Genomic DNA, 16,684 nt, shown 5'->3' with positions numbered 1-16,684 from the left:
TGACGTGGCTGCTCTCTAGTTCCCCATGTGTATACAGCCCTCCTTGTCTGCACCCGCTATAGCTGCTGTTGATCAAAGTGCCTGGAGTGATATTGCAAGGCACCAGCTGCCATACTGCATGTTTAAAGATGTAGTCAATATGGCTACATCTCCATATCGGTAGATTTAATCACATTGATGGACTACATCTCCTGGCATACTCTGTGGCTGGGGCAACTCAATATCACAATGGGGACTTTAAAGCAGATCCGAGATGGAAAAGTAACTAAAACAAGTAACTTGTCTATATATCATATCTAAAGTTTAGATAGTTTACACAACAAATCTAGCTGCAAACAGCTTCCACAGTAGATGATTATTCCTTCCTGTGATACAATGACAGCAACCTGCAGCAGAGTGCTGCATTCACATGGGAAGCTAGGTAACAGACCTCTAAAGGTAAATAAATGTTTCCAACCCTGGCCAACAGTCCATAACATTTACAAACCTCCCTTATGGATGGTTTGATATATTTTTTTATTTCAGGTGCTCAGTTTACTTTAATGTACAGACAGCTTGTAAGAAGGCCATTTACTGGTGAACAGTGGGAGTACTGCAATCCAGGCGCACCATACAGTAGCAGGTGAACCAGGGAGTTGCACTTACAAAAATATCCAAAATGTCTTGCAAAATGCCACCCATCCATCCAGGCATACACTATGCCACCTGCTGGTAAGCAGAGGGAGTACATCTATCCAGGCATACACTATGCCACCTGCTGGTAAGCAGAGGGAGTACATCAATCCAGGCATACACTATGCCACCTGCTGGTAAGCAGAGGGAGTACATCAATCCAAGCATACACTATGCCACCTGCTGGTAAGCAGAGGGAGTACATCCATCCAAGCATACACTATGCCACCTGCTGGTAAGCATAGGGAGTACATCTATCCAGGCCTACACTATGCCACCTGCTGGTAAGCAGAGGGAGTACATCCATCCAGGCATACACTATGCCACCTGCTGGTAAGCAGAGGGAGTACATCTATCCAGGCATACACTATGCCACCTGCTGGTAAGCAGAGGGAGTACATCTATCCAGGCATACACTATGCCACCTGCTGGTAAGCAGAGGGAGTACATCTATCCAGGCATACACTATGCCACCTGCTGGTAAGCAGAGGGAGTACATCTATCCAGGCATACACTATGCCACCTGCTGGTAAGCAGAGGGAGTACATCTATCCAGGCATACACTATGCCACCTGCTGGTAAGCAGAGGGAGTACATCTATCCAGGCATACACTATGCCACCTGCTGGTAAGCAGAGGGAGTACATCTATCCAGGCCTACACTATGCCACCTGCTGGTAAGCAGAGGGAGTACATCTATCCAGGCATACACTATGCCACCTGCTGGTAAGCAGAGGGAGTACATCCATCCAGGCATACACTATGCCACCTGCTGGTAAGCAGAGGGAGTACATCTATCCAGGCATACACTATGCCACCTGCTGGTAAGCAGAGGGAGTACATCTATCCAGGCATACACTATGCCACCTGCTGGTAAGCAGAGGGAGTACATCTATCCAGGCATACACTATGCCACCTGCTGGTAAGCAGAGGGAGTACATCTATCCAGGCATACACTATGCCACCTGCTGGTAAGCAGAGGGAGTACATCTATCCAGGCATACACTATGCCACCTGCTGGTAAGCAGAGGGAGTACATCTATCCAGGCCTACACTATGCCACCTGCTGGTAAGCAGAGGGAGTACATCTATCCAGGCATACACTATGCCACCTGCTGGTAAGCAGAGGGAGTACATCCATCCAAGCATACACTATGCCACCTGCTGGTAAGCAGAGGGAGTACATCCATCCAAGCATACACTATGCCACCTGCTGGTAAGCAGAGGGAGTACATCCATCCAGGCATACTATGCCACCTGCTGGTGAGCAGATACAACAGTAGAGGCATACAATGCTACCTATTGGTGAGCAGAGGGAGTACATTTATCCAGGCACACATTGCCATCTGCTGGTGAGCAGAGTGAGCACATCCATCCAGGCATACATTGCCACCTGCTGGTGAGCAGAGTGATCACATCCATCCAGGCATACATTGCCACCTGCTGGTGAGAAGAGGGAGTACATCTATCCAGGTATAAGTTGCCACCTGCTGGTGAGAAGAGGGAGTACATCCAACCAAGTATACATTGCCACCTGCTGGTGAGAAGAGGGAGTACATCTATCCAGGTATAAGTTGCCACCTGCTGGTGAGAAGAGGGAGTACATCCAACCAAGTATACATTGCCACCTGCTGGTGAGAAGAGGGAGTACATCCAACCAGGCATACATTGCCACCAGCAGAAAAAAAAACTAAACCTTTAACTGGGACATTGCAAACAAATCCCTATGCCTTATGTGGTGCCCATTCAAAGAGCTATAAAAATACAGGCAACACTGAGGACCTTTGATGCAAGGGTCAGCCACAACACCCCCAGTGTGGTGTAATACATTTTACTATTGGCTCTGAGAAGACTTGTGAATGAATGACACAGACAGATGAAAATTCTGAGTGCCTTTTTCACCAAGCCATGAACTGTTCCCAAACCTCCCAGCAAGTTATAGAAAAGGGATTTATTTTCTGCTGTATAAATTGTTGTACTATAATAGAGACACTCATACGGTTAGAAATGAAGGCTGTTTAACCTTAATATTTCATGTTGATATTTCAGGATCCATTTGAGAATGTGGACGTTGTCTATAAGCAGGAGATGGACAAGGAGCGGGAGCATGCTCTGAATGTCTTCCTGGAAGTATATGGCACCAACCAGTTCCTTCTGGAGATGCACGAGATGATCATGTTACAGTTAACAAAGAAAAATAGTACAGACATGTACAATCCAGAGTGGAGGTAAGTTATTTAAAAAAAAATCGCTTGAGTTTGAGTCACTTGAGATTCAAGACCAACCAAAGCATAAATAAAGATGTTAAATTTTGAAACCAGACATGATGATTAGTGTAAATTGTAAATATCACTTTTGTACTGTGTTGCTTGCCTACAGCTACATAACGATTATTATTATTATTATTGTGTATTTATATAGCACTGACATCTTCTGCAGCACTTTACAGAGTACATAGTGATGTCACTGACTGTCCTCAGAGGAGCTCACACTCTAATCCTACCATAGCCATAGTGTAATGTCCTAGCATATTATTATTATTATTATTATGTAGTTATATAGCAGTGATATCTTCTGCAGCACTGTACAGCGTACATAGTCATGTCATTGACTGTCCCCAGAGGAGCTCACAATCTAATCCTACCATAGCCATAGTGTAATGTCCTACCATATTATTATTATGTATTTATATAGCAGTGACATCTCCTGCAGCACATTACAGAGTACATAATCATGTCACAGACTGTCCACAGAGGAGCTCACAGTCTAATCCTACCATAGCCATAGTGTAATGTCCTAGCATATTATTATTATTAATATTATTATTATTATGTATTTATATAGCACTGACATCTTCTGCAGCACTTTACAGAGTACATAGTCATGTCACTGACTGTCCTCAGAGGAGCTCACAATCTAATCCTACCATAGTTATAGTCTAATGTCCTACCATATTATTATGTATGTATATAGCACTGACATCTTCTGCAGCACTTTTACAGAGTACAATCAAATTAGGCAGGCACTAAGTTTGGTGAACTGGGATAATGTACTACAAGGGGAAGACACTGAAGGGAAATGGCAAGCTTTTAAACTTATACTCAATCAATATTGTAGTATGTATATCCCATATGGAAACAAAATGTCTAGGAATAAAAAAGGCCTCTATGGATGAATAGAAAGGTTAAAGATAAAATGAAGAGGAAAAAGAATGCCTATAAGGCCTTAAAACAGGAGGGGACCGAGCCTGCACTAAGCAATTATAAGGAGTGCAATAACAATTGTAAAAAAGAAATTAGGCAGGCAAAGATTGAAGCTGAAAAACAAATCGCTAAGGATATCAAATCTAACCCAAAAAAGTTTTACAAGTACATTAACTCTAAAAAAAAGAAAGGTTGACTGTATAGGACTCCTAAAGGATGAGGGTGGGAACTCAATGGTGGATGACCAAGGTAAGGCAGAGTTATTAAATGCTTTCTTTGCTTCTGTCTTCACAAAGGAAACAGCACTGTTGCAAACTACAGCGGCGGAAGAGTCTCAATCTTCTAACTGTAATATTAAATACTTAACGCAGGAAGAAGTGAAGGCAAGACTAAATAAATTAAAAATAGACAAGGCACCTGGCCCGGATGGCATGCATCCTCGGGTCCTAAGGGAATTAAGTTCAGCTATAGATAAACCCCTTTATCTTATCTTTTGTGACTCTCTTGCAACTGGCAGAGTCCCAGTGGATTGGCGTACAGCCCACGTTTTCCCATTATTTAAGAAGGGCAAAAAATCAGATCCAGGAAATTATAGACCTGTAAGCTTAACATCAGTTGTATGCAAACTATTTGAGGGGTTACTAAGAGATACTATACATGACTTCATAGTAGAAAATAATCTTATTTCTCAGCATCAACATGGGTTTACTAAAGACAGGTCCTGTTTGACTAACATGCTCAGCTTTTATGAGGTAGTGAATGCTAATATGGATATTGGGAATGCTGTAGATGTGATATACTTGGACTTTGCAAAGGCCTTCGACACTGTTCCCCACAAAAGTCTGGTGCAAAAGTTGAGGATTGCAGAACTGGGGAAGAGTCTGTGTTCATGGATAGGGAACTGGCTAATGGACAGAAAACAAAGAGTTGTGGTCAATGGATCGTACTCAAAATGGGAGACTGTTAGCAGTGGGGTCCCACAGGGGTCTGTTCTGGGTCCAGTGCTCTTCAATTTATTTATTAATGACCTAGTAGATGCAGTAGTGAGCAATGTTGCTATTTTTGCAGATGATACAAAATTGTGCAGAATCATCAATTCTCAGGAAGATAGTGTCATATTGCAACAGGATCTGGATAGGATGGCTATATGGGCACATACATGGCAGATGAAATTCAATGTTGACAAATGTAAAGTCATGCATTTTGGACGTACTAATGGTCTAGCACCATACAAAATAAATGGGATACAGTTGGGAACATCAAACTTGGAGAAGGACTTAGGAGTACTCATTGACAACAAGTTAAATAATCGTACTCAATGCCAAGCAGCTGCAGCTAAAGCTAACAAAATTTTGGGATGCATTAAAAGGGAAATAAAAACTCGAGATGCTAGCATAATATTGCCCCTGTTTAACTCTCTAGTAAGGCCACATCTGGAATATGGAATTCAGTTCTGGGCACCACATTACAAAAAAGATATTGCAGTTTTAGAGCAGGTGCAGAGACGAGCAACAAAATTGATACGTGGGATGGAAGGTCTCACTTATCAAGAAAGGTTAGATAAACTGGGTTTATTTAGTCTAGAGAAAAGACGCCTTAGAGGGGATCTAATTAACATGTATAAATACATCAGAGGGCAATATAATAGCTTGGCGGATGAGCTTTTTGTCCCTAGGCCTTTTCAAAGGACTAGAGGACATGATCTGCGCATGGAGGAAAAACGTTTTAGCCATTTATTTAGGAAATGGTTCTTTACAGTAAGAGTGGTTAAGATGTGGAATGCATTGCCACAGGAAGTCGTTATGGCAAACTCTATACCTGCATTTAAAGGGGGCTTAGATGCTTTCCTTGCGTTGAAAGACATCCATGGCTACAATTACTAGGTAATGCCTAATGATGTTGATCCAGGAATTTTATCTGATTGCCATTTGGAGTCGGGAAGGAATTTTTCCCTTTAGGGGCTAATTGGACCATGCCTTGTAAGGGTTTTTTCGCCTTCCTCTGGATCAACAGGGATATGTGAGGGAGCAGGCTGGTGTTGTACTTTATACTGGTTGAACTCGATGGACATATGTCTTTTTTCAACCAAAATAACTATGTAACTATGTAACTATGTCACTGACTTCTTAGAGGAGCTCACACTCTAATCCTACCATTGTCCTAGTAAAACAGTTCTATTTTTCTTCCCTCATATCCTCCCACTCACATAATCCAAAGTGGTTGTTTAGCATTTTTAACTTCCTTCTCCACCCCTTCTTCATGTTTATCAGCTGAAGGATTTGCAATATGGGCTGCAAGGAAAAACACTTTGATCTACACTCCTCATCTCAACTTTTTCCTCAGTGTTTGATACTGTTGACAATACCTTATTCCTACAGATACTGTATTTTTCAGACAATAAGATGCAGAGAAAAAGTCTTTGCATCTTATTGGTTTGAATAATATAATTCGGACCGGTGCTGACATTAATGCTGCAGGAAGGGATTGAGTCCCGGAACTCTGCTGCTGCTGCGGAGGGAGCATAATTGTTTTCATGTGGATCCTGCAGGAGACACATGAGGACACAGGGACAAAGGAGGATGGCAGGGGACAGAGGGGGGCACAGGGACAAAGGAGGATGGCAGGGGACAGAGGGGGACACAGGGACAAAGGAGGATGGCAGGGGACACAGGGGGACACAGGGACAAAGAAGGATGGCAAGGGACACAGGGACAAAGGAGGATGGCAGGGGACAGAGGGGGACACAGGGACAAAGGAGGATGGCAGGGGACAGAGGGGGACACAGGGACAAAGGAGGATGGCAGGGGACAGAGGGGGACACAGGGACAAAGGCGGATGGAAGGGGACATAGGGGGACACAGGGATAAAGGAGGATGGCAGGGGACAGAGGGGAACACAGGGACAAAGGAGGATGGCAGGGGACAGAGGGGGACACAGGGACAAAGGAGGATGGCAGGGGATAGAGGGGGACACAGGGATAAAGGAGGATGGCAGTGGACAGTGGGGGGCACAGGGACAAAGGAGGATGGCAGGGGACAGAGGGGACACAGGGACAAAGGAGGATGGCAGGGGACAGAGGGGGACACAAAAGGTAGAAGGGGAACACAGTAATTGAGCTGAAAAGGTCCATAAGATGCCCCTACACCAGGCATGGGCAAACTTGGCCCTCCAGCTGTTGAGGAACTACAAGTCCCACAATGCATTGCAGGAGTCTGACAGCCACAGTCATGACTCATAAAGGCAAATGCATTGCGGGATTTGTAGTTCCTTAACAGCTGGAGGGCCAAGTTTGCCCATGCCTGCCCTACACCATAGATGCACCAGGTATTAGTATATTATTTTATTTCCTGGCCTTTGTCTTTTAAATCTATGTGCATCTTATGTTCAAGAGTGTCTTATAGTCTGAAAATGACGGTACTTTTACCTGTAGGTATAAAGGGCGTTGCGCTCTCCTGGATATCTTTCTATCTCTCTGGACAGACTTTCACAGTCTCCTGCTCAGATTTCCTCTCCACATCTGTGGGAGTGAGCACTGTTAACACAGCACAGGAGATTTGGGCGCAGCTGGCGCCATCATAGGACGTAATAGGCATTATGGCTATAGCAGTGCTCAGAGAGAAATGTGGGCGCTGTCAAAAGATGGAGCTTAAATTACTTTTAAATCACTGTAATTCAGCCACCAGCAATAGCTGGAAGACGAATTACATCATACCCTACCATCTACGATGACCTGGAGGGGGAATAGTAATTACCACCGCCGGGACTTGTGCAGGAGCAGGGTAAGCCCTATATCAGCTTTATACTGAGCACAAATCTCATGGCAGCTGTTTCATAAGTATGCCTGTGGGGTACCTCAGGGCTCTGTCCTTGGATCCCTCCTATTTTCCATCTACATGCGCAGTCTTGGCAACTTAAACAACTCGTTTGCTTTTCACTATGACTTGTATGCACTTGATACACAACATTACCTTTCGGCCGCAGACCTTAACTTCCTCCTCACACGGGTTCCTGACTGTCTGTCTGCTATATCCTCTTTCATGGCCTCCTGCCTCCTAAAACATAATAGGAGTAAAACAGAACGAATCATTTTTCCACCGTCTCTAATTTATTCTTCACATTCAATCCCTAGCCTGGGGATTATGAAAGGGATTTTGAAAAGTGGATGTCAGGAAGGTTGCGATCTGATAAATTGTCATTTAATTTATAAAAAGTCTGTTAAGTATTTTTAATGTAAAGTGGGAGATCTTGTGGAAGCAGTATTTGATAGAATGTAGTCTTCTCCTGCCTTCTGATAAGATTGTGCTTGGTGAGAAAAGTTCCTGAAACAAGGTTAAGGGCCAGTTCACGCGGGCAATTGTAGGTCGTTTACCGCCTGTCGTGGGGCTTATTGTTAAAGAGAATCTGTATTGTTAAAATCGCACAAAAGTAAACATACCAGTGCGTTAGGGGACATCTCCTATTACCCTCTGACACAATTTTGCCACTCCCCGCCGCATTAAAAGTAGTCAAAAACAGTTTTAAAAAGTTTGTTTATAAACAAACAAAATGGCCACCAAAACAGGAAGTAGGTTGATGTACAGTATGTCCACACATAGAAAATACATCCATACACAAGCAGGCTGTATACAGCTTTCCTTTTGAATCTCAAGAGATCATTTGTATGTTTCTTTCCCTCTGCAGCTCTCATCCACTGAAGAATTACAGGCTGATTGTTTCTTCCTGCAGACAGCTCTGCCCGTGTCTGTAATTCCTCAGTATGTGACTCCTTTCACAACAGAGGATTTATCCAGCTTGTAAAAGATAAGAGAGCAGAGAAAAGATGGCTAATATAAATAACACACACTGTTGTGAAATATCACAGATCAGTCTCTTGGAAGTATAGTAGAAGTTTATTTACTGTACAGGAGACACAGAATAGTAATGTCTAGTCTGGAAAGCTTGGAACAGACAGATATACACTTTGAAATGAATTACAAATTCTAATTAATCCGCCTATCTAAAGCCCCGATTTGGTTCCTAACATAGGAGCTAACTAACTTATTGGATGATACAAAATGAATACATAAATATTTATGAATATCTAAGTAGGTAAGCTTGTAAAAGACAGTTCAGTGGACAATAGTTCTGTGTGACTCAAGGTTATAACTTGTGGGAAACACTGTGTTGTCTCTCATCTGCAAGATACCAACCCAAAATCCCACAGCTGCATTCCTATGTGATGAGACTGTGTGAAACTGCGAACAAGAGAACCTGTTATTTCTAAGGATAAATGTATGCTATAAAGGAAGTGTGCAATATGGCTTACAGGTGGCCATTTTTTTTTATAAACTATCAATTTTACTTCATTCCCCCCTGTTGTTGGCAACACCAACACGGACAAACAAGGGAGGGTAATGCAAACACAAGGGTTAACACATTCAGCCAAGAGCATCAGAGTTCTTCATCTTGACGAAGGATTCTTCATTAACAACAGCAAAACATCCATAGACTTTGTGACGTGAAGCTCTGTATTGACTTGGTGTAGTTGTACAGGCAACATAGAAGTAGTCGCTTTAGTTACCAGTTTCTTTCAGAAGGGAATGAGGAGTACTCCAATGTAGTGGTGCTCGGATACCCCTTTTTATAATTCGAGTTTGGTCGAATTCGAATAGTAAATTATTCGAATTCGGTCGAATATTCGAGTCGAATATTTTTTACTATTCGATTCGACCTCGGACTTCGACCTCACTATTCGAGTCGGTATTCGAGCTGACCATTCGAATTGGCCTTAAATAGCTTCCAACACTTGTTTTGAGGGTGAATGATGCAAGAAACATTTTTTTTTCCAAGTAACAACAGCAAGTGATTATGTGGGGATGTTCCTTTAAAAAAAAAGAAGGTGGAAAGAGAAGTTGTGTCCAAAATTTTGTTCAGTAATGTATATACTTCTTCTTCTTCTTTATCTTCTATATCTTCTTCTTCTTCTTCTTCTATATCTTCTTCTATATCTTCTTCTTCTTCTTCTTCTATATCGTCTTTTTCTTCTTCATCTTCTTCTTCTTCATCTTCTTCTTCTTCTTCATCTTCTTCTTCATCTTCTTCTTCTTCTTCATCATCTTCTTCTTCTTCATCTTCTTCATCTTCTTCTTCTTCATCTTCTTCATCTTCTTCATCTTCTTCATCTTCTTCTTCTTCATCTTCTTCTTCTTCATCTTCTTCTTCATCTTCATCTTCTTCTTCTTCTTCATCTTCTACATCTTCATCTTCTTCTTCATCTTCTTCATCTTCTTCATCTTCTTCATCTTCTTCTATATCTTCTTTTTCTATTTCGTCTTCTTCTTTTTCTATATCTTCTTCTTCTTCTTCTTCTCCTTCTTCTTCTTATTCTATATCTTCTTCTTCTTCTATATCGTCTTCTTCTTCTTCACTTATTTCTCTTTTATATTTTTTTTTTAAAGAAATGCAGCTATTTTTGAGCGTAATAAATAGCTGGTGGCGCACGCATGTTGGAAGCGCCATTGTATGTGCTCCCTGGCAGTGGGAAACACACAGACAGCAGGAGGTAAATTCAGCAGCAGGAGGAGGAGGATGAGTGTGTGGCAGCAGGCAGTCAATGAGGCAGGCAGCGTGACATAATAGCCCTGGTTTTTACAACAAATTACACAGATATAGCTATTGTTTGACGTAATAGCTGGTGGCAGAGTGGCAGCGGAGGGTAAATCTGTGTACCCTGGCAGTGGGAAACACAAACAGACAGCAGCAGCAGCAGGAGGAATGGAGGAGTAATGTGAGCAGCTATTGTTTGACGTAATAGCTGGTGGCAGACTGGCAGCGGAAGGTACATCTGTGTACCCTGGCAGTGGGAAACACAGTCAGACAGCAGCAGCAGCAGGAGGAATGGAGGAGTAGTGTGAGTGTGGCAGCAGGCAGGCAGCGTGACATAATAGCCCTGGTACCTAGCGGTGATACCAGGGTGTAAATAAACACAACAGGAGGTCCCAGACAGCGGTCGTGCAGCCCACATCGCGTCCAATACACAACTGGGACAACACAGTTTTCAACCCGGGCACCTCAGAAAAATTAAACCTTTTTTTTTTTTTTTTTTTTAAAGGTAAATACAGGCAGCAGGGGCAGCTATTGTTTGACATAATAGCTGGTGGCAGAGTGGCAGCAGGAGGTAAATCTGTGTACCCTTGGCAGTGGGAAACACAGACAGACCGCAGCAGCAGCAGGAGGAATGGAGGAGTAGTGTGAGTGTGGCAGCAGGCAGGCAGCGTGACATAATAGCCCTGGTACCTAGTGGTGATACCAGGGTGTAAATAAACACAACAGAAGGTCACAGACAGCGGTCGTGCAGCCCACATCGTGTCCAATACACAACTGGGACAACACAGTTTTCAACCCGGGCACCTCAGAAAAATTAAACCTTTTTTTTTTTTTTTATGTTTTTTTTTGTGTTGTTTTTACAACAAATTACACAGATATAGCTATTGTTTGACGTAATAGCTGGTGGCAGAGTGGCAGCGGAGGGTAAATCTGTGTACCCTGGCAGTGGGAAACACAAACAGACAGCAGCAGCAGCAGGAGGAATGGAGGAGTAGTGTGAGTGTGGCAGCAGGCAGGCAGCGTGACATAATAGCCCTGGTACCTAGCGGTGATACCAGGGTGTAAATAAACACAACAGGAGGTCCCAGACAGCGGTCGTGCAGCCCACATCGCGTCCAATACACAACTGGGACAACACAGTTTTCAACCCGGGCACCTCAGAAAAATTAAACCTTTTTTTTTTTTTTTTTTAAAGGTAAATACAGGCAGCAGGGGCAGCTATTGTTTGACGTAATAGCTGGTGGCAGAGTGGCAGCAGAAGGTAAATCTGTGTACCCTTGGCAGTGGGAAACACAGACAGACTGCAGCAGCAGCAGGAGGAATGGAGGAGTAGTGTGAGTGTGGCAGCAGGCAGGCAGCGTGACATAATAGTATTCCTTTTGCGATGCTGCGCTCACATGTAGTTGAATCTTCATACAGTTGTGTCACTCAAATGAAAAAGAAAACACAAAACCATAGCATAATACTGTATTGCAACAGTGCCACATCCCTCACACCCAGTGCCAGGAATTAGTCGTGAGCTTTGCCCAAATATCCACCACAGGTCACCAGGTCACACGGGTCCTCACCATGTACTATGGCCGCCACCCACAGACAGCAGTTTTAGCACCTTTCCACTTTTCAACCCGTGCAACTTTCCTCAGGCTTAGACACCACCACCAACATACGTGGCCTCTCACCTTCTGTTTTGCTGCCCAAGTTAAAGACAGCAACTGCACTTAAACACCCAGCGGAACTCTCACTGTCAGCCTCGAGTAGATGATTCCATAGAAGCAGGAGTCTCACATCAGCCTAATAACTGAGAAGCTCCACATAGTGTAAAACCATTCGCTTTAATAAAATGTTTAAAAGTAGTGCACTCACAATTTTCCAGTAAAAACAAGCATTTCAGTATAATCCTCCACGCCAGCTCAGTCCGCCCGTAGCTCCGCCCTACGCGTTTCGTGCATGCGCACTCATCAGGGGCTTTTTTTTTTTTTTATGGTTTTTTTTGTGTTGTTTTTACAACAAATTACACAGATATAGCTATTGTTTGACGTAATAGCTGGTGGCAGAGTGGCAGCGGAGGGTAAATCTGTGTACCCTGGCAGTGGGAAACACAGACAGACAGAAGCAGCAGCAGGAGGAATGGAGGAGTAGTGTGAGTGTGGCAGCAGGCAGGCAGCGTGACATAATAGCCCTGGTACCTAGCGGTGATACCAGGGTGTAAATAAACACAACAGGAGGTCCCAGACAGCGGTCGTGCAGCCCACATCGTGTCCAATACACAACTGAGACAACACAGTTTTCAACCCGGGCACCTCAGAAAAATTAAAAATTGTTTTTTTTTTAATGGTTTACATTTTTTTTTTTTTTTACAGCAAATTACATAGATATAGCTATTGTTTGGCGTAATAGCTGGTGGCAGAGTGGCAGCAGAAGGTAAAATCTGTGTACCCTGGCAGTGGGAAACACAGACAGACAGACAGCAGAAGGGCAGTACACAGCTGCCCACTGTAGATGTAAAATGTGTGGCTGCAGGCGACGTAATAGTCAAAGTGAACCAGGCTGGCTTAGTGAGCAGGAGCCAGGAGGTGGTAAAGGGTGGTAAGGCACATTAAAGATGGTTCTTCCGGCAGCCAGTTCATGTCCCCCTCTCGCCGACAACAGGGGCCAGGAACTCGCCTTCCACCCACGCCTGGTTCATCTTGAGAAACGTCAGTCTGTCCACAGACTTGTGAGACAGACGTGAGCGTTTCTCGGTGACCACGCCACCAGCTGCACTGAAGCAGCGCTCGGACAGCACGCTGGAAGGGGGGCAGGACAGCACTTCCAGGGCGTACTGCACCAGCTCGCTCCAGATCTCCAGGCGCTTGACCCAATACTCCATGGGATCAACAGGGGCATCGCTGTCAAGCCCGCTGTAGGACCCCATGTAGTCAGCCACCATGCGGGTCAGGCGCTGGCTGTGACCGGAGGAGGATGCTGCTGCATGCACCTCCTCTCTAGTCATCACTGCTGCCGGAGCCTCTACAGTCCTGTAGAGCTCGTTGCTGAGAGACAGCAGGTCTGTGGGGCGCTTGCTGCTGGATGCAGGCACCTGCTGCTGCCTCTGTGCTGGCTGCTGGACAGTGGGGGTGGAAGGCTGGGGGAAGGCTTCCTCCAAGCGCTCAACAAGGGCCTGCTACAAGCTCCTTATTTGTTGCGCTGGGTCTCCTCCTGCAGGCGGCAGGAACTGGCTCAACTTCCCCTTGAGGCGTGGGTCCAACATCATGCTGATTAAGATGTCCTCCCTCTGCTTCATCTGGATCACCCTGGGGTCCCTGCGCAGGCACGTCAGCATGTGCGCTGCCATTGGGAAGAGGCGGGCCACGTGTGCTGGCACATCGACGGCAGTGCTGTCCTCATCCTCCTCCTCTCCCTCCTCAGCCTCATCCTCTCTCCACCCCCGCACCAACTCAGCTGCACTGTGCTGATCCCCCTTATCAGCAGCAAGGTCAGGGACCTCTACCAAGTCCTCCTCCTCCTCCCCCTCAGAGGTGGACTGTGCAGCTGCATGCCGCTCCTGCTGGTCCAAGGCTGCCGCTCCCTGTTCCAGCAAAGCATCGAGGGCCCTGTTCAGCAGACAAACCAGGGGCACCCACTCGCAGACCATAGCATGGTCCCTGCTCACCATGTTAGTGGCCTGCAGAAAGGGAGCCAGCACTAAGCACACCTGCTGCATGTGCCTCCAGTCATCATCGGGGACGATGGACGGGATGTTGCTGGTCTTGTCCCTTCTCTGAGCGGCGGAAACAGTGGCTAGGGCAAGGTACTGGTTGACAGCGTGCTTCTGTTCAACCAGACGCTCCAACATCGCCAGGGTGGAGTTCCAGCGAGTTGGAACGTCAATGATCAGCCGATGGCGTGGCAGCTCCAGCTCCTTTTGCACGTCTTCCAGGCTCGCACACGCTGCAGCCGAGCGCCGGAAGTGACGCACAACGTTCCTTGCCGTTTCCAGCAGTTCACCCATCCCCTGGTAGGTGCGCAAGAACTTCTGCACCACCAGGTTCAGCACGTGGGCAAGACAGGGGATGTGGGTCAGGTTTCCCCTGTCGATTGCGGCAACCAGATTGGCCCCATTGTCGGCCACCACCTCTCCGACTCTGAGGCCTCTGGGGGTCAGCCAAATCCTCTCCTGCTCCTGGAGTTTGGCCAACACATGGGTTGCCGTCAGTTTGGTCTTCCCAAGGCTGACCAAGTGCAGCAGCGCTTGGCAGTGGCGGGCCTTCACGCTGCTGCTGAGGCGGGGGGTTTGGCCAGGTGTGCCGGAGGATGGCAGAGGATCGGAGGAACCTGCTGCAGTTCCCCTGACCCTGCGGGGTGGCACCACCCACTGTGTTGCTGCTGCTGCTGTGCCCGCTGCTGCTCTCCCATCCTCACCCCCTTCCACCAAGCTGACCCAGTGGACAGTGAAGGACAGGTAGCGGCCTGTCCCGAAGCGGCTGCTCCAGGAGTCCATGGTGACGTGGACCCTTTCACCAACCGCGTGCTCCAGCCCTCGCTCCACATTGGCCATCACAGAGCGGTGCAGTGCAGGAATGGCCTTGCGGGCAAAGAAGTGTCTGCTGGGGAGCTGCCAGTCTGGGGCTGCACAAGCAAGCAGCGCACGCATGTCGCTCCCCTCCTGCACGAGCGTGTACGGCAGGAGTTGGGAGCACATGGCCCGTGCCAGCAAGCCGTTCAGCTGACGCACGCGACGGCTGCTGGGAGGCAGAGCCCTAACCACCCCCTGGAAGGACTCGCTCAAAAGGCTCTGGCGTGGCGTTTTGCTGGCACGGGAATCAGCGGACACAGCAGAGGAGGCCACTGAGGACGGGCTGCCAGAACAGGCCTCAGTGTCGACGGCAGGAGTTGCAGAGGGGGGAGGAGCAGTGCTATCCGCACTCCTGCTGGTGCTGCTGGAGGAGCAGGAGGGCGGGTGGCTGCTGTTGCTGTTGCTGCTGCTGCTGCTGAAGGCTGTGCAGTGATGGGTGTGGTGCCACTGCCAGCACCAGATGCCTTCAGCCTCTGGAACTCCTCATGCTGGTGGAAATGTTTCGCAGCAAGGTGGTTGATGAGCGAGCTGGTGCTGAACTTTAAGGGGTCTGCACCTCGGCTCAACTTCCGTTGACAGTGGTTGCAAGTGGCGTACTTGCTGTACACTGTGGGCATGGTGAAAAATCGCCAGATTGGTGACAAAAACAACCCCCTACGGCCTGGAGCCGCTGCTGCCTGTCTCCCTGTGGTGGTTGGGGGGGGGGGCTTGGGTGCGGCTGGTGGTGGTACTGGCAGATGCTGCTGCTGCTGCTGCTGAGCCTGAGACACCAGCAGGCTGTGGGACCTGCCTACTGCTGCCAATGCTTGCAATGATGCGCCTCCTTGCAAGGCCCACAAGCGCATCCTCCTCCTCCTCCTCAGAGCTGCTGATGATGACATTCCCAGGTGCTGGTGGTGGCGGCACCCAGTCTTTGTCTGTCACCACGTCATCATCATCATCATCATCCTCCCCCTCCTGAAACATGTCCTGCTGGGATGATGACCCCCCAAACTCCTCTCCTGATGCATGGATGGGCTGCTTGACTGTCGCCACAGTCTTGCTGTCCAATCCCTCCTCCCCCAAAGTGCCCATCAGCATCTCCTCCTCAAAATCGCCAACAACAGCAGACAATACCCTGATGGTGCCTGGGGTCAAAAGACTGCTGAGTGACAGGTCGGCGACTGACGGTGAACTGGCCTCCTCCTCAGGCCCTGCTGGGCGGCTGCTGCGAACAGGGGTGGTGGTGGTGGTGGTGGTGAGGGTGGAGGCCTCGGATGCAGAGCTGATGGCGGGCTGCTCATCCTCCATCATCAGTTGCACCACAGTGGATGCATCCTTTTCCTCAATGGGACGTTTCCGACCCGGCTGGAGGAAAATAGGAGCAGGTGCTACACGCTGCTGCTGCTGTGTCTCTGCAGCGTGAGTTGCAGATGCTCCTGCTGGGCGGCGCCCAAGGCGTCCATGGCCAGTGGCTATAGGAGGAATGTTAGCCACTGACGCAGCTGCTGCTGCTGCGGAACTGTGCATGGTGGCGCGGCTTGCCACAATGCTGCTCCCTCTCCTTCTGATTCCCTTGCTGCCCTTCCCCTTGCCCAAACCGCGCTGGCTGCCACTTCCAGACATCTTAGATGTTTTGGGCGTAAACACTAAAGTTTTTTTAAAGGGCGGGTGAAAAAGTGGGGTACTTT

The 16,684-nt window shown here is 47.1% G+C and overlaps 1 protein-coding gene across 1 annotated transcript in view; it reads left to right on the top strand.

Annotated features, from left to right (window-relative positions):
- LOC137504562 (E3 ubiquitin-protein ligase RNF213-like) overlaps window positions 1-16,684 on the top strand; it is a 526,907-nt gene that overhangs the window by 496,674 nt on the left and 13,549 nt on the right. Inside the window, exon 55 of the mRNA XM_068233144.1 lies at window positions 2,721-2,899. Coding sequence (XP_068089245.1) covers window positions 2,721-2,899 — 179 coding nt within the window. The remainder of the gene's footprint in view (window positions 1-2,720; window positions 2,900-16,684) is intronic.

Source organism: Hyperolius riggenbachi, chromosome 4, assembly GCF_040937935.1.
Source record: "Hyperolius riggenbachi isolate aHypRig1 chromosome 4, aHypRig1.pri, whole genome shotgun sequence".
NCBI classification, from domain to species: Eukaryota; Metazoa; Chordata; class Amphibia; order Anura; family Hyperoliidae; genus Hyperolius; species Hyperolius riggenbachi.
This window is presented reverse-complemented; position numbering and strand designations above follow the sequence as displayed.